Source organism: Hypanus sabinus, chromosome 19 (assembly GCF_030144855.1).
Source record: "Hypanus sabinus isolate sHypSab1 chromosome 19, sHypSab1.hap1, whole genome shotgun sequence".
NCBI lineage: Eukaryota > Metazoa > Chordata > Chondrichthyes > Myliobatiformes > Dasyatidae > Hypanus > Hypanus sabinus.
In genome coordinates this window covers 51,631,105-51,649,857 of record NC_082724.1, presented here as the reverse complement: position 1 = coordinate 51,649,857, position 18,753 = coordinate 51,631,105, and the positions used below count along the sequence as shown (strand labels likewise).

Below are 18,753 nucleotides of genomic sequence, written 5' to 3'. Positions count from 1 at the left end.
GCATGAAGATAAATCCTGAAGTACTCGTCACTCCTGTCTGCATACCTGTCTCTAACTCTCATCTGCAAGTCAGCTTATTTCTGTCACACATGTCACTGCACCTCTCGGCCTAATCACTCCAATGCACAAAATAAGTTTTGTTTTCTTCTCATGCAACTGCTCTTCTGGCACAGATCTGTAACACATGTGAGCTATAATCTCTGTATATCGTATCTATCATTTATATCCCCTCTTACACAGAATGTGAGAATGTGTGCACAACCCACACGTAGTTGTATTTACCAATTAACTCATGTGGCTCACTGAAACAAAACCATTTTACTAGGGTGATTACAATTTTTTGGATAATTCTCAGTCATCAACTTTAAGATATGGAGCCCCAAGAGTGGCAGTGGTTTCAACAATCAGATCAGAATGCTCCATTTTGCAATAACTAGCAGGGAATGTCAGCATTTGCTGAAAGCTCCATGTGCACTAACATTTGTGAACACTTGATCTATTTACTACTTCCTTAATAGGCTTTTTTATACTTACAAAGTAATTTATAGTTGAATTGGCTAACCAGGTACTTGAGGAAAAAGGCAAATTATAAAAATGCAAGAAATGGATTAGGATTCTTTGGAAGTGAACACTAAAGTCCTGGTTCATTCAAATGACCTATCTATGTTGTAATTGCTATATTAAGCACAAGTTTGCCTGCAGAAAGGTTTAACTACAGATAATTTAGACATATTGATATATAAAGTTGTGTTAAAGTTTAGAGGCCTAAATTTACTTGATGATTCTTAAACACATACAATACATAAACACATAGATTAATGCAAGTTAAAATACTTGCCTTACACTTTGACATCAATGCAAATTAAATTCACAACCACACATAAAATGCAATGAAATAGAATGACAGTAACCCCAGTCCCACTCTCAAAATAATTGTGATGATGTCAAATACATTTTATGCTCCAAATTTATAAAGGTGTAAGGTACAAATGGTGATGCCTTCCACAGAATATCTGGGGAGAAAAATAACCACTAAGCTCATGTTTCACCTTAAGCAACTGGATTGCAAAACTGACAGCTTGAGAAAAGTGTATGCTGGAATGTTGAATTAATCTTCAAATCTGGTATATCAAAAGAGAAGGAAAATTTAATGTATTTTTCAAAAAAAAGGAGTTTAAAATTTGAAAGAGGAGACACAATTGTAATAGTTAACTATTAAAGGTAGAGAGATGGACTAGCAGTAAAAAGCACATCATACCAGCTTCTCAGTTCACCCACTTCATTGGATGGTTTCCCCCTCCCAAACCCCCTCACCTGGCTTCATCCATCTCCTTCCACATTGTACTCCTTCCCTTTCCCTGCTTATTCTGGCTACTTCCCCCTCCCCTCCCCTCCATTCCAGTTCAGATGAACTCTTTATTCCGTTCCATAGATGCTGCCTGACCTGCTGTGCTCCTCCAACATTTTGTATGCTTTATTCTGGATTCCCAGCATCTTGTGTGTGTATTATTAAAATCACATTTAAGATTGAAAATGTAAAGTTCTAACCATCTGCAATGACCTTGGTTCATACCTATGGCATAAAAATATCAACTCACAGAATATTTCCATCCACACCAGTGACAAAGGTAGCAAAGAGCAATTTCGGCAAGGCAAATAACAGAAATCTGCCAATCTCAAACATGTATTTCTGCCTTTCATTATTCTTGACTAAATATCTTGGTAGAGTTTGCACATAGATAATGTCATAGTCTGACAGCAAATCTTTCAGCCCTGGTTTATTCTCAAGAATAAGATGATGGAAAATCAATTTAAAGTATAATATTTTAATACAATTCAGAAACTATTTCCACACCAGAATTGGAGAATGTACCTCATAATAACAACGCATATTTAGCTAGGGCCTTTAATCCTGTCAAATGCCCCAAGAGCCTCGTCAGACAAAATGGGATAGAGTAGGTTACATTACATGAAGTAAACCGAAGTGAGGGGGCCTGTGGGAGAATGGGAGATAGGGAGGGTAAATGAGATGGGGACAGAGACTTGGCCAGAAGGGTAAGTTTGACAGGGTGGAGGTGCCGGACTACGGGGTAGGAGGGAGAGGGACGCGCCTGTAACGCCATGGTGTCCGGCCGGCTGTCAGCGCCCGACAGCAGCTGCAGGGAGCTCTGGGCCGAGCGTCGCGGTGGGAAGGGAAGGGGAGCCCCGCCGGGCCCCTCACTCACCGCCAGCAGCTTGTCCCGTCCCTCCGGACGCCACATCGTCCCGCGCTGCGAACCGCTCCAAAACGCGCGCGCTTCGCGAAGCCGGATGTACGTCACGCCGGCTGGCGCTCCGCTCAGGCTGACGTCATATCACCGGAAATGGGCTTCACTCACCGGCGACTCCCTCCGCGGTGGGCACTGTTGGCCGGGGGTCGCCGTGCGGCCTGGATGACTGCATTCTCCCTCCCGGGCGTCGTGCAGCCTTCACCACCTGCATTCCTCGGCGGTTACACTCCCCGCACCGAGCTGGCTACGAGAAAAGTGCAAACTTCACCAACTACATCGTCCTCTCGAGGCATTGTTTAACTACCAGCTGGAAATCCGCGATGAACGGTCCATTGTTAAAAAGGACACCGCCACGTTATTAGCTCTGTAATAGTCGCTGGGTACGTCACTTACTCTCGACACTGGGCACTCCAGCAACTGCCTAACCTTCCCCAGGCACTGTGGAGCACCGAGAGAACAGCTTCACCAAATCTTAATGCATCAGGCATTGTACAGTATTCAATATCTGAACCTGTACATCCTCCTAGGGAGGCAAAGTTCCATTCAGTAACTGCACCACATATTGTCACTAGCTATGCCTTCACTGGCTGACCATTCATCTAGTCACTGCATCCACTGGACCAGGTGCATCAGTGCATCAAATGCACATGGCACTGTGCAGTGTTCACTGGCAGCATCCCATGGACCTCACAACATTCATGGCTGCATTTCCTGCAGGGGTTAAAGGACTGTGCATGTGAGTGAGTGGGAGGAAGGAACAGGGCTTGTTCTGCTGTTTATTTTATTCCCTGGTGTGATCTCTGTTGTCCTGCCAAACATGGTGGGCATGCTATGTTGGCGCTGGAATGTGTGGTGACACAGCTCACCCTGCTCTTGCGTACAAGTACAACTGATGCCCTTTTGAAGCAGTTGGGAACCTCCAGCTGCAACAATGGGAGGCTAAAGATGTCCTTGAAAGCTCCAGCCAGCTGGTGGACGCAGCTTGTCAGTAAGCTGCCAGGTACGGTGTTGGATCCTGATTCAGTGTCTTGAAGGATGTTCTGATGTCGGTCTCTGAAGAGTTCACAAAGGTGGAGATTCACCAGGTGTAGTGTTTTTCTCCCTTTCGGGGCATTGAGCTCATCTGGGTGAGAAGCATCACTGCCATTTATTATGATAGGAAGTAATGGCATGCTGGCCCTGCCACAGCTGCAACGTGTCTGATTTCAGTGGTTACATCCTGCATGCAGGGCAAAGTTAGAGTGGTAGCACCATAGATACAGTGACACTATTACAGCACCAGCAACCCAGGTTCAATTCCCACCACTGCCCATAAGGAGTTTGTGTGTTTTCCCTGTGAGTGTTGGAGTTTCCTCTGTGGAAACTCCAGTCAGTGGGAACACCGGACTCTGGAAGTTCCAGTTAGATGGCAACGTATTCAAACACATCAGCCACTCTGGGCCAACCAAAGGTGTGCTTTTCTTTTTAAAATTGTGTTTTCTTTTAAAATGATCATAAGACTATAGACAGAGGCTACAGTGGATCTACCGTGATCTGTTCTTTGTTTGGAGCAAGCGGATGGGGGGGTCGAAGCAACCGATGGATGAGTCGGAGAAGGAGAATCTGATACTCGGGCTGGAGAAGGAGAAGCCAGCAGACAGGTCAGAGAGGGTTCAGAGAAGCTGACTTGGGAGCAGACTGTGTTGCTGCCTGATACTCAAAGACACCAGAATTAGTGCACAAAAGCAGTGTGCAGTGTAACCACAAGTGACTATCTTAGACATTTCTCTTGCAATCACAAGACCCTATTGGATATCGATAACTGAATTGAATGATCTTTATTGTCATTATACATAAGTACAATGAAACTCCATTTAGCTTCCTCTCAGGCAATTAAATAAAGCAGTAGATGAAAACAACACAGTAATATTTTAAAAAAGTTAAATAGATAAGTAGCAGACAATAAGTTGCATCAGCACCAAAATATCACAGTAATCCACAAAGTGCCATTAGTGTAAGTATTTGAGTCCTTGTGTGTGCTCACAGTTTCAGTCATTGTTCTGTGGGAGTGGTGTGATGGAGGCCACAGCTCTGGGGTAGAAGCTGTTCCTCAGTCTATTTGTTCTGGCTTTTAGTGTCCTGAACCTTTTGCTGGACGGCAGCGGGTCAAACAGGGAGTGGCCGGGGTGTGTGGTGTCTCAGGTTGTGCTGATTGCTTTCCTCCTGAGTCTGCTGGAATAGATGGTGTCCAGTCCTGGGAGCTCCATCCTGACAATTCTCTGGGCCGCCTTCACCACGCGATGCAGGTCTTGTTGCTCAGCGGCTGTGCAACTGGCATACCACACTGTGGCGCTGTTGGTCAGGATGGTTTCAGTTGTGCTCCTGTAGAAGTTAAGCAACAGCTTTTGTGGGAGTTTGGCCTGTTTCAGCTTTCTGAGGAAGAAGAGTCTTTGTTGTGCCTTCTTTACAAGCAGCGAGGTGTTGGTGGTCCATGTCAGTGAGGTGTTGGTGGTCCACGTCAGCGAGGTGTTGGTGGTCCACGTCAGCGAGGTGTTGGTGGTCCACGTCAGCGAGGTGTTGGTGATCCACGTCAGCGAGGTGTTGGTGGTCCACGTCAGCGAGGTGTCGGTGATCCACGTCAGCGAGGTGTCGGTGGTCCACGTCAGCGAGGTGTCGGTGGTCCACGTCAGCGAGGTGTCGGTGGTCCACGTCAGCGAGGTGTCGGTGGTCCACGTCAGCGAGGTGTCGGTGGTCCACGTCAGCGAGGTGTCGGTGGTCCACGTCAGCGAGGTGTTGGTGGTCCACGTCAGCGAGGTGTTGGTGGTCCACGTCAGTGAGGTGTTGGTGATCCACGTCAGCGAGGTGTCGGTGGTCCACGTCAGCGAGGTGTCGGTGGTCCACGTCAGCGAGGTGTCGGTGGTCCACGTCAGCGAGGTGTTGGTGGTCCATGTCAGCTGCTTTGACAACATAACTCCAAGGAACTTTAGGTTTTCCACACTTTCCACTACCTCTCCGTGTATATGGAGGGGGGTTGTGTACTCTGTCCTTTGATCTCCTGAAGTCAATGATCATCTCTTTTGTTTTAGAAGTGTTAAAGACCAGGTCCTTGTCCTTACACCACTCTGTCAGATGATCCACCTCGAGTCTGTAGGCTGTTTCATCCTCGTCTGAGATCAGGCCAACCACTGTGGTATTGTCCGCAAATTTAATTATGGAGTGGAGGTGTAGAAGGGGGTGCAGTCATGTGTGAAGAGTGTGTAGAGCATAGGGCTCAGCACACAGCCCTGCGGGGTGCCTGTGTTTAAGATGAGGGTGGTGGAGGGGTGCTTACCAATTCTGACTTGCTGTGGTCGGTCTGTGAGAAAGTCCATGACCCACGAGCACAGAGAGGAACCAAGGCCAAGAGAGTTCAGTTTGCTGACCAGTTTATGGGGGATGACTGTGTTAAATGCAGAACTGAGGTCCACAAATAACATCCTCACATAGGTGTTCAGTTCCTCTAAGTGAGTCAGAGCAATATGGAGGGCTGTTCTAATTGCATATTGTAAGATGCCGCAGGCCTATTTCCCTTGTTTGGTGGTGAGACAGGTGACAGGCAGGATGTGGCCTCAGTTGCAGGGGCTAGGCCTCTAGCTGCATGCTTACCCACTGCAGCAGTCCAGGTGAGAAGACACTCGAGGCAGTGTAGCATGGAATCAATGCTCAGTTGAGAGCTGGCCTCCCCTGACAGTGCTGCCCTCCAGTGTTCAATTGGTGGAGTGACAGGCTGGTTTGCTAGGAGGTGTACTATCAATTTCCATGTCGCCCAGGTCACGTGTATTCTGGCATAATAACGAGTTTATTCTTCTCTCTTTCTATCTTGAATATATGTTATGCACCTTGGCCCCAGAGGAACACTGTCTCATTCGAATGCATCCATGATAATTAAACTGCATTTCATTTGATTGATTTCTTCCATGTGCTCCAGTTTCCTCCCCTATTTCAATGATGTACTGTTAGGGTTAGAGAGCGGTGGGCTAAATATGTTGGCGCATGCATTTCTATGTTACATTGACTGCTCTATTTATTATAAATTACCATGATTGCACATTTAGACGGCGACGTTACATAAAGAGTTTTACTCATGTATGTGAAGGATGTGAGAAATAAAGTCAATTCAATTTGACTGCTGTGTGATATTCAGTGCCTGTTCCCCTGCAGAAAACACTGATGAGCTTAACCTGGTTTACCCCTCCTCACCTGGCTCCATAGAATATGCGTTGTCAGCCCTGTTTCCACTCTCCACTCCACACTACAGGACCGTGCTGCATTCTCTGCACCAAATGAAGTAACATTTGCCATCTACATACCTTTACCACACTGTCTGCCCTGCATCTGGCTCTGTGTCATTCGACTTCCTTACCAGACATATTGCCATGTTGCCAGCTGCATCATCTACCCCAGATACTCTGTTCAGCAGTTACATTCTCTGTTATCTGACTTGGTCGTCAATAGTCGTCAACTGCATCTCATCCTAAGAAGATCTGCGCCTCATCTAGCAGGTCCATTGTCTAATGAACTTCTGGTAAGATGACGGCGTGTGTGAATGCAGGGGCCAGCCGAAGGTGCTTTTTACTTTGTAAAATTTGCTTTTTACGATCCAAAGCTAATTCTACTCCAAGAACATTGGGGCCTGCAAGGCTACTCTATCAGAGAGCTGTTCATTGTTCAGAGTAGCTGGTCTGGTGTCAGCAGCAGAGCCAGCTGAGGTGTCAAAGGGATTGGGCAAGGTGTCGAAGGAGCTGGTCAGGATACCAGAGGAGACGGTACCTGGCTGCAGACCATGTTGATGCCCTCTACTCAGAAATATTAGAGTTGGTGCATTTTAACTGTGGGTGATTGTCTCAGACATTTTACTTGCAACCCCAAGACTCTGTTGGACAGTGATAATGTAAGTTACCACAGGGAGAGGATCAGTAGACATGGGAGCTGTGTAGCCTTGGTTGTAGTGAGAACTAGGCCTCAAGCCTCAGGCTTGCCTGCTGTTGCAGACCAGGTAAGAGACACTGATGCATTTACAGCATGGTTGAGCTTGGCTGGGGCCTGACCCTGCCCATCAGTGCTGCCCTCCTATGTTTGAGCAGTGGAATGACAGGCAGGATTGTTTGCATCTGTACTCTCACTGGAGATGTACCATCGATTGCTCAGAGTCTTGGACTATATATGTTTTATTTTCAAGTGAATATGCTTCTTTGCTCAATATTTTGAATTATGTTACTTACTATTTTTGAATGTTTGCTTGCTATTTTGAATATTTTGCACCTTGGCCCCAGAGAAACACTGTCTCATTCAGCTGCATCTATGTCTGGTTTGAATGATAATTAAACTTGATTTTGTCTGATTGCATTCAGCATTGATCAACAGCTCCACCAGCATGTCCTGCAATCTGTGCAGTCTGCATCCTGCACCCTGTATTTGTGTATCCCCTGAGCCAGGGCTTGTGCAATATCTAGAGCCTGTGTCCTCAGCATTAGACACGGTGTAGCATCCCATTCTGACTACCCCACAACAGGCACACATGTGGCATTAACTATAGTCAAATTTAGTATCAAAGTATGTGCAGCAGTGCTAGAAAGTTGGTGCACCCTGTAGAATTTTCTCTATTTCTGCATAAATATGACCTAAAATGTGATCATATCTTCACATAAGACCTAAAACCAGATAAAGGGAACCCAATTAAATAAATAACACAAAAAAGATTATGCTTGTTCATTTATTTATTGAGAAAAATGATCCAATATTACATGTATTTGTTGGAAAAAGTATGTGAACTTTTTCTTTCAGTAACTAGTGCAACCCCCTTATACAGCAATAACTTCAACCAGATATTTCTGGTAACTGTTGATCAGTCCTGCATATCGGCTTAAAGGAATTTTAGGCAATTACTCCTTACAAAACTGTTTTAACTCTGGGATGTAGGAGGGCTTCCTTGCATGAAGTACTTGCTTCAGGTCTTTCCACAACATTTCTATAGGATTAAGATCCAGGTCTTTGACTCGTCCATTCCAAACTATAAACTTTATTTTCTTTTTAAACCATTCTGTTGCTGATTTACTCTTGTCTTTTGGATCATTGTCTTGATGCATTATCCAACTTCTATTAAGCTTCAAGTGAGGGACTGCTACCCTGACATTCTGTAAAATGTCATGATACAATTTTAAATTAATTGTTCCCTCAACAATTGAAAGTTGTCCAGGCCCTGAGGCAGCAAAGTAGCCCCAAACCATGATGCCCCTTCCACCATGCTTCACAGTTAGGATGAGGTTTTAGTGATGGTGTGCAGTGCCCTTTTACCTCCAAACATTGCAATGTGCACTTCTGCCAAGAAGTTCATCTTTTATCTCATCTACCCACAGAACTTTGTCCCAGAAGCATTGTGGAACATCCAAGTGGTCTTTTTCAAACTTGAGACGTGCAGCAATGATTTTTTTTTTTTGGGGCAGTGGTTTCCTTCCACGAACACCAACCTTGTTCTTGTTTTTCTTAGACACGTGAACAGAGACTTTAGCAAGTTCTAGAGATTTCAGCAGGTCTTTTGCTGTTACCCTTGAATTCTTTTTCACCTCCAATGCCCACTCCTAGAGAGAGTAGCAACAGTACCGTGTTTCCTCCATTTGTAGACAGTTCCTCTTACTATGGACTGATGAACATTCAGATCTTTAGAAATGTTTTCTTAGCCTTTTACAGCTTCATGCTTCTCTACAATGCTCAGTCTAAGGTCCCCAGAAAGTTGCTTTGATCGAGTCATGGAGCACATAAACAGATCTTTCTTGAGAAGAGCAGGCTCTGTCAGTAACCTGACTGTGTATCTTTTTTTATTGGGCAGGGCACCTCTACAACCTACACCTCCATTCTCATGATTTTTCTTTGGAGGTACCAGAATGTTTCATTGATTGGAATGCCTAACTCCAAATACCTTTTGTAGAAGGTGTTACCCAAGAGGTTCACATACCTTTTTGAACAAATACATGTAACATAGGATCATTTTTCTCGACGAATAAATGAACAAGTGTAATGTTTTTGTGTTTATTTAATTGGGTTCTTTTTATCTAGTTTTAGGACTTATGTGAAGATCTGATCACATTTTAGGTCATACTTATGCAGAAATAGAGAAAATTCTACCGGGTTCACAAGATTTCTAGCACCACTGTATATGTCACCAAATACAACCTTGAGAAAAATAAATAATACTGTGAACATGAGTTGTAGGGTCCTTGAAAGAGAGCCTGTAGGTTGTAAATACTACTTCACAGTTATGAGTGAAGTTATTTCCACCTATCAGTGTGTCCTGCAACAGTGCAGATACGTAGTGCAAATAATGGGCTGCCTTCATACAACGCAATTGACTATTGCATCCTCCAAATCTTCATTTACATTGTAACATTCAAGATGGTTGTCAATATTTTCAAATTCTCCATAGTTTCTAAGTAGTGAAATTGTCTCGTTTTTACTCCTGGCCATTTCTGGCATCTCCAAGCCTGAATGCTTGAAACCACAGTGAGCAAAACGGTTCTGAGTTGTCATGCTGCTTACTTCTTGCCAGCTATCAGTGACGAATATTGGTGCTTTTTACACATGCAAGTGACCCTATTTAAAAACTTTGCTTGAAGCATGGCTTTGTGTCTAACAGCCATGCAAGTGTATGCAACTGATAACAGTTAGAAGCTGTTTGGCAACGGTCTTCTACCCCAATTAAGCGGTAAAGTGTCCCAAACAAATGAAGGGAATCCCAGCTATTTTCTCGATTTTTTTTTTTGCTTTTTAAGAGTTGTTCCAAATAAGCAGCTGCCCCGATTAATTGATGGCCCAATTAACTGGAATCCACTGTACTTGATTTTTTGCACAAGATTTTGGGACCGCACTCTCACTAAGGGCATAAAATTTGTCATGTAAATATATTTCTTCTCTTTCCCATTCATAGGTACATATGACCATGTTCTGTCTATCTGGCATGTTGGTTCTATTATTCATCATCAACTGAGTTTAGATAGATAGATACTTTATTGAACCTAAAGAAAATTAGTGTCACAGTAGCTTTACAAGTGTACAGATATACAAATATTAGAAGAGAAATAAGAAAGAATAAAAATAAGTTACCTCAAACAATCTAACAAGAGAGGTTTATCACTTCCCAAGCTCATTATAGAGCCTAATGGCCAAGGGTAAGAATGACCTCATATAGTGCTCTTTGGAGCAGCATAGTTGTTTAGACACCTTGTTTGAATATTGCATTCCATATAACTGATCAGCTGACCTTTAGGTTCTAGACATTCTACTAAATGACTCAACTTCAGTTTGAGTAGCAAGGCCTACAGATGGCTATAATTCACCTAGCTATTCACCTGCTGTCCTCTGTAAAGTCAACATTGGCAAACGTCCGACCCAGATATGTGTTCCCCACAATCAAGCACACTCCATATTCTCATTGCCAGGTTTCATACATGAACACTAGGGATTGGGGTATGACATTGTAACTCATCTCCACCTTTTACGGCCTTCTGTCGGTCTGTGTCGACCATGAATTTAGTGTCCTGGCTATCTACGTTGTCGATGCAGTGCCATCTGTGGCTGACGAGACCAACGCACGAGAAGCAAACTCTGTTGGAAAGTTCACATTTATAAGTGGGCTCAGCTCCGCCGGAGATACAGTATTTCTTGCTATGGGCCTGTTTGTCTTCTGCTGCTTTCAAGTACTATTCCTCACCTGACTTAGTCTGTTGTTTCAGGGTGCTTCTCCACCTGGTGTGGTCGGGAGCAAGTTCCTCCCAGGACTCAAATGTTGATGTCCAATGCCTTCATATCCTGCTTATGTCATTATCAACTCTTATACCTAAATATTTTATACCATTTGCTGGCCATCTAAATTGAGTTATTAATCGACATTGATTATAATCTCCTTTAGTAAGAGGTAAAATTTCACTTTTATCCCAATTTATTTTATAACCCGATATTTTCCCATATTCTTCTAATCTATAGGATAATTTGCGTAGTGAATGTAGTGGATCTGTTAAATAAAGTAGAACATCATCAGCAAATAAGTTAATCTTGTATTCTTCCTGATTAACTCTGAAACCCTTAATATCTGGATCCATTCTAATTAATTCAGCTAGTGGTTCTATTGCCAACACAAACAAAGTAGGTGATAATGGGCAACCTTGCCTAGTTGATCTTGTTAACTGAAATGATGTTGAAATTTGACCATTTGTCACTACTTTAGCTTTGGGATTAGTATTTAAGGTTTTAATCCATTTTATAAATGATGTTCCTAATCCATATTTTTACAATACCTTAAATAAAAAATCCCATTCCAATCTATCAAATGCATTTTCTGCATCTAAAGCAACTGCCACACTCATTTCCTCCCATATCCTGCTTGTAGACATCCTTGTAGAGCAGTCGCAAGTGGCCAGCGGTTCTCTTGCCTGAAGCCAACTCACTGTAGAGAATGTCTTCTGGAATCCAGACATCCTGCATGTGGCAGGCGTGGCCCATCCAGTGCAGCCTATGCTGCCTGAGCGGAGTGGACACGCCAGCGAGGCTGGTGCGAAAGAGAACCTCAGAACTGGGTACTCTGTATCCCCAGTAGATGCCCAAGGTGCAATGAAGACACCTTAAATGAAAGGTTTTGAGCCATCTCTCCTGTTCAGCATACGTCTCACTAGTGACACAAGCATCGTACACTGCGATCTAGTTTTGACTGAGGGTTTGGAGTTCTCCCAGACTCGTGTGGTGAGGCAGGCAAGAATTGTTGTGATCTTCCTGATGAGCTTGTTGGTTTCTGCATCCAAGAAGAGGTTGTCACTGATGAGGTGTGTGAACTGATAAGCAACATCCGGTTTGCATTTATCAATGGTAATGACTGGTGGTGCCTCCAAGTCTTGTCCCAATACATTTGTCTTTTCCAGGCTGATAGTCAGGCCAAATTCCTTGCAGGCCTGAGAGAAGTGATCCGTCAAACTGGGGAGGTGCTACAGAGTGTGGGTTGTGCTTGCTGCATCATCAGTAAACAGCGTGTCTCCGTTCATAGCCTCGCACACTTTGGTTTGGACTGTAAGGTGGGAGAGGTTGAAAGCCTGCCCTCTGATCTAGTGTGGAGGTAGATCCCCTCTGTTGCAGTGCCAAATGCGTGCCTCAGGAGAAAGACATAGAAGATCCCGAAGAGTGTTGGGGCGAGAACACATCTTTGCTTAATGTCAAAGGACAAGAGAAAAAATACTGAGGGGAAGCAAAATATAGAATAGATTATTTACAGAACAGGAACCATACTCACTTTATTCATTTCTTCAACTGAAGTTGGCTGAGCCATAGGGAATTCTGAATAACATGATTTCAATTACCCATTGCTGGAATATAAGGTGATTTACTGCCTGATGTGTGATTTATAAGCTATGCCTAGGGCAAGATCTATCCAAAAGTTTCTTCCCTCATTGAATAATTCCAACTAGTAAATGTTTGACCCCCTAAAATGTCTGATGGCACAAATTTAGCACATCACTCCACAATAAAACAGAAAAGGCAGTACCCCATTAGTTGATTGATCACATTTCCTGAAATTATTGGCAAAGTGGCATACTGTGCAGTAATATATTCACCAGTGAGTCACAGATTGAAGCTATTGCTTGCTTTTGGCTTCTGGGCATATACAGAAGGGAGACTACTGACCGAGCGATAAACTTAAGTAGCAGTTAGTACTGTTCATCGTGTTGCATTTTCTTCCAGTAACATTCTGAGCAAGGAACTTTTCCTTTCCAAAGCATTAGACAAAAGAAATGGTGCTCAGATCATGAGTGGAGCAATAATGGAATTATTTTTGGATTAGGATATGTTTACACATTCAAACAACTACATAGAAAAGTAAAGCACAGAACAGACCCCTTGGCCCATGAGGTTGTGCCAAATGAACTAAACTAATGACACCAAATCCCTCCTGCTTGCACGTGGTCCATACCCCTCCATAGCTGCGCCTCTCTAAAAATCTCTTAAACGTCTCTATAAATGCACTTTCACCTCCCCCACTAACAGCACATTCCTGGCTCCCACCATTCTGTGCAAAAACTTGCCCTGCACATCTCCTTTGAACTTGTCAACCTGCTATTAAACATTTTGACCCAGCTGTCTAACTACGCCTCTCAAAATTTTATAAACTTATATCAGGTCTTTGCTGAAGCCTTCATGGTTCCGGAGAAAATGATGCCAGTTTGTTATAGCAGGTATCCTGGTAAACCTCTTCTGAACCTTCGCCAATATTCCTCATCTTTCCTAGAGTGGGGTAACCAGAAATGATTGCAGTACATATTCTAGACGGACATAACCAGAGTTTTATAAATTTGCAATATACTGTACTGGCTCATGGATTCAAAGCCATGACTGATAAAGGCAAACACGTCCTAGAACTTAGTAGCCCACTTGATCAACCCATGCAGTCACTTTCAGGGTGCTATGGAGGGGGAACGCAAAGATCCCTATGTACATCAATGCTGTTAAGGGTCCTGCTACATTTGGTTTCCCGAAGTACAACACCTCACTTGCCCCAATTATACTCCATTTGCCATTCCTCAACTCATATCTGCAACTGATCTATATCCCACTCTATCCTCTGGTAACCTCTACACTATCCACAATGTCATATATCGTGGTGTTATCAGCAAACTTACAAATCCATTATCCACATTTTAATCCAAGTCATTTATGTATATCAGAGACAGGTTATTGATCTTTGTGGAACACCACTCATCACAGACCTCCAGCAATATAAACCTCATCGATGTGTCACCATGGTTTCTATGCATCTTAATCTCCTGGTGAGCCTACCATGAGTGATCTTGTTGAATACCTTAGTAAAACCATTGCTACTGTTCTAGCTTTATCAGTCATCCTGCTCCACTCCTCAAGAAACTTCAATCAAGTTAGTAAGGCATAACCTAGCTCACACTAAGCTGAGCTGACTGTCCCTATTTAGGAAATGCTTTTCCAAATACACATGTACGTAATTCCTAAGAATCCTCTCCAAATAGCTTTCCTGCCTCTGTCAGGAAATTCACTGGCCTTTAATTTCCAGGATTATCCTTAAATCTCTTCTCAAGCAACAGCTACTCACCAGTCCTCCAGTGGCTAGGGAGAACATGGAGATCTTGGTCAAGGCCTCAGCTATTTCATCTCTTGCCTCTCCTAATAACCTGTGGTATATCACGTCTTAATATCCATCTTAATATTCTCCAGAAATCCAGCCATTTATTTCATTATCTTAAAAAGCCATACATAATAGCATGCTCCGCACTAATCTCAATATTCTCCATGTCCTTCTGCTTGGTGAATAACAACACGAAATACTGATGTATGATCTCACACAAATCCTCCACCTCCTAGCACGTTTCCATCTTTATCTTTAAGTGGTTCTGACCTCTCTCTAGTTATCCTCTTGCTCTTGATGTTACTGAGATTGATATTGAAAGCCTTTGGATTCTCTTTAATCTTATTTGCCTAGGATTTCTTTATGGCACCTCCTCACTCTTCTAATTCCCTTCTTGAGTTTTCTTTGAGCTTCTTTCTTTATATTCCTCAAGGGCCCTGATCGATTTTAGCTTCCTAAACTTACATATGCTTCCATTATCTTCCTAACATAAACACAATTCATATTGGGACACATGCCTTTCCATGTATTGAACTTACAATATTTCAGCCTTCTGTGTGCAATCCTTATGTAAGTATCCTTCTTAAACCAAGCTTATATGGACATAGATCTTCTGCTGCCTCCCTACATCTACCATAGGCTTTAGGTTTCATAGGCAAAACCAAAAGGAAAGGAAGTCCACTTTAGCGTGCGTGGCTAAGTTGTCAATGTATTGTCAGTTCAGTGATGGGCTTCATGATGCACTGAGAGAACATTTACTGTAGTTTCTGGAATCTTGCAAGAAAACATTCAAAAACACCTCCTAACTGAGGCACAACTCACATTTAAAGTGATCGTTGAAATCACGGTATCAATAGAAATGGCAGCCAGAGAGGCAATTGAGTTGCAGTCAGGAATGAAAGTGAGCATGAACAAAATTGCAATGTCTAAACAGAAACCATGCTGGTCAAACAAGTTCTGTTACCATTGTGGTAGGGGCTCACATATGTTATGTATTCAATATTTCAATCATTTTTGAGTAATCTTGTATACGTATTTTAATTAAGCATTCTTGTTCATTTAAATGATTAATTACAGATTATATGTAAAAATACATCAATTGCATACATCATCACATACATCATCACACTACCACATGATACGAGTGTGCCTGCTTAAAGTAAAGACAAAACTAGATCTGCATTTCAGACTCCTGCGAATTCCTTTGAATTAATTTAATGTTTTGAAGTTACAAAACATAAGGTATTTTTAAAACAAACCCAACACAGCATTTGACCTATTTCAGCAAGACATTCAAAATTAAATAAAACACAGTGTGAGCAATGTCAAAATAGAGAAGTATCTGTTCTTTGGAAGGGAAAAAAGATCAAGGTTTTTAAAAAAAGCCATAAACAAAAGAATTCATGAATTGTAAGGAGAAAACACTGGGTGATCATTTTTTTTAAATCATAAATGGCTGGCTGCATCAGAAAGATTGATGAGCTTGATTACTCAATGGGTAATTGGCACATGTATGCTGAGCTATTGGAACAGTATTTTGAAGCAAATAAAATAGCCAATGAGAATAGCGTGCCAATTTTGGGAAGTGAATTAGGTGTAAAAGCATACAGTTTATTTCAAAATCTGAACCTTCAGAAGTGAACTTTGCAACTATTGTAAAAGTGACGCAGGAACTGTTAGAACCAAAGCCATTGTTGATTGCAAAACACTTCAGCTTTCATAGCAGAACTAAAAAGAAGGAGAGTTGATTTTAGCATATGTAGCTGAATTGAAGAGATTGTCTGAGCGTTGTCAGTTTGGTAATGGGCTTAATGATACACTAAAAAATCATTTAGTTTGTGGAATCTTGCAAGAAAGCATTCACACACAAACAAGAGAAAAATCTACAGATGCAGGGAACTCAGCAGGCCAGGCAGAATCAATGGAAAAAAGTACAGTCAACGTTTTGGGCCAAAACCCTTTGGCAGGAAGGCATTCAAAAATAGCTCTGAACTGAAGCACAGCTGACCGTCAAACGAGGATTAGAAGTCGCGGAAACCACAAACAGAGATGCAATTGAGTTGCAGTCAGGAATGGCAATGAGCTTGAACACAATTGCATCATCTAAACAGAAACTAAATTGACTGAACAAATTGTGTTATGGTTGTAGCAGGGGCAAAGGTACATCTGACTAATGCAGGTTGAAAGGGGAAACTTGCAGAAAATGCAACAAAGTAGGTCATATACAAAAAGCAAAAAATAAATAAATAAATTGTACCACATACAAGCTCAATGCGGCTTCTTGATTGTTATATTTGACTGCTACAGATGTCTTTCCCACGAGAGTTATCTTTTCTCCAGCATAAGTTCTTAGTTGGATATCTGCAGGCTTCAGTTCAGTATCTTTGAAATGCCATTCAAACCCATTTTGTGGAATGACTGAAACAGCTGAGCCAGTGTCCAATTTCATTTTATTTAATTTACCATTCATTTCTGGTGTATGCCATATTGCTTGTCTATTGTTAATCTTTACACTGTAAATCTCAAGACTACACAATCCTCTGACACTCTCTTCATTATCAGATTTTTCATCAACAGCATGCGCATTAGTGTCCAGCTTTTGTGAGTATAAGGATCCACTTTGCGTGCATTAAGGTTGTTGCATGAAATTCAAGTGGGAGACAAACAGCTGCCTGTAAAAGTAGATGCAAAGGCCAAAGCTCAGCAGGATGAATGGAAGGCCAAAAAGCAAGGAGTCAATGGAGATACAAAAACAGATGATTCATCAGACGATGTTGTGGATGAGGAAACCAAAAGGAGAGATCAGGTCATAAAGGGAGCAATGGAAGGGATAATAAGAGAATACTCCAATGAACTAAATGCACCTTCCCAAGATCAAGATGCATGAACGAGAAGAAGGAAAAGGAAGGCAGAGATGGAGGGAAGGAACATGAGAAAAAAATGGGGTCAAAGTAGATCCTGAGAAGAAAAGGAGAAGATTGGTACCCAGTGCGAGTCAACTCCTAAAACCACCTCGAAGGAGGCAATAGAACCTGAGACTGTTTTCACAGCCATAAGTCTCACATGCCAAGCAGAGTGATCCCCCTTGTCAGGAAGAATGTCATCCCACAGGGTAAGAAAGCTTCAACAGCAATTAAATCTTTTGACCTGAATGGGATCTCTGACATCCTGATACTGTCGAAGCTGCAAGTCGGTCTGCATTTCCTAGTACTTTTACCAAAGCAAGCACGATAAAAACAGAGGCCCGGGATCATCTGTTTCACAGTCAGGGATGCCAGAATGTTGGGCTGAAAAATGCAGCACAGACTTTCCAACGGCTGATGGACTCTGTATTAAAAGACTTTTAACGAGGATGACATACTTGTCACCAGTGCATCCAACTCAAACACATATCTCATCCCTACATACTTTTTAAGCACTTAAGCCAAAACTGTTTGATTATTAACCCTGTTAAATGCCAGTTTGAGTTGTCAACCATTGACTTTCTTGGCCATCACATCTCCGCAGAAAGTTTGCAACCCCTCCCATCAAAAGTAGCCACTATTATGGATTTCCCACCATTTCACACTACTAAAAAACTACACCACTTCATTCCGTGAGCTGATGATTATGCTCCCCTGTATAGTCCACTTAAAGGCAAGACCCCTAATCATGTGCTTGACTGGTCAGCAGACATGACCAGGTCATTTTATGATACCAAACAAGTTCTTTTCAACATGACCCTCCTGACACACCCAGTTCCCAATGCACCAATAGCCATTACTACAGACACTTCAGACTAGGCCGTGGGTGCTGTGCGCGAGCAGTTGGGCGGAGACGTGTGGCAGCCACTCGCCTTCTTCAGCCGGCAGCTCCATCCCCCCGCCCCCCCACCCCCGAAAGGAAATACAGCACATTTGACCGTGAGCTTCTCGGTCTCTAACTTTCTGTCTCTGCTATTTTCTTTTTCTTCAGAGGGTTGCTGTTTCACAGCATTCATTGACCATAAACTCCTCGTACTAGCAATGGCCAAAATATCAGACCATTGGTCTGCACAGCAGCAACACCACCCGGCCGACGTAACAGAATTCACAACTGATACACAACATATCAAAGGGAAAAATAATGCCATGGTTGATTGCCTCTCACGGCCAGCCATTCAGGCCTTACACATTAGGGTAGACCATGGCAGCCAACCAAGCTACTGACCCGGAGGTCCAAGTTTACCAAACAGCCTGCCTTTGGCTGACCCTAAGCTCAGGGAAGCTGGGGTTTGTCTCTTGTGCAACATCTCAACCAATAGAGTTTGAGTGGCATGGCCTTAGAAAGGATATGCGATTGGACTGTAGCCTGTGT

At 42.8% G+C, this 18,753-nt stretch overlaps 1 protein-coding gene across 2 annotated transcripts in view; it reads right to left on the bottom strand.

The window, feature by feature from the left end:
• rad18 (RAD18 E3 ubiquitin protein ligase) overlaps positions 1-2,297 on the bottom strand; it is a 237,007-nt gene extending 234,710 nt beyond the window's left edge. For both annotated transcript variants that reach the window (XM_059944408.1, XM_059944409.1), the window contains exon 1: positions 2,226-2,297. In XM_059944408.1, the coding sequence (XP_059800391.1) occupies positions 2,226-2,261 (36 nt within the window). In that variant the 5' untranslated portion in view covers positions 2,262-2,297. The remainder of the gene's footprint in view (positions 1-2,225) is intronic.
• Positions 2,298-18,753: the final 16,456 nt, after the last annotated feature.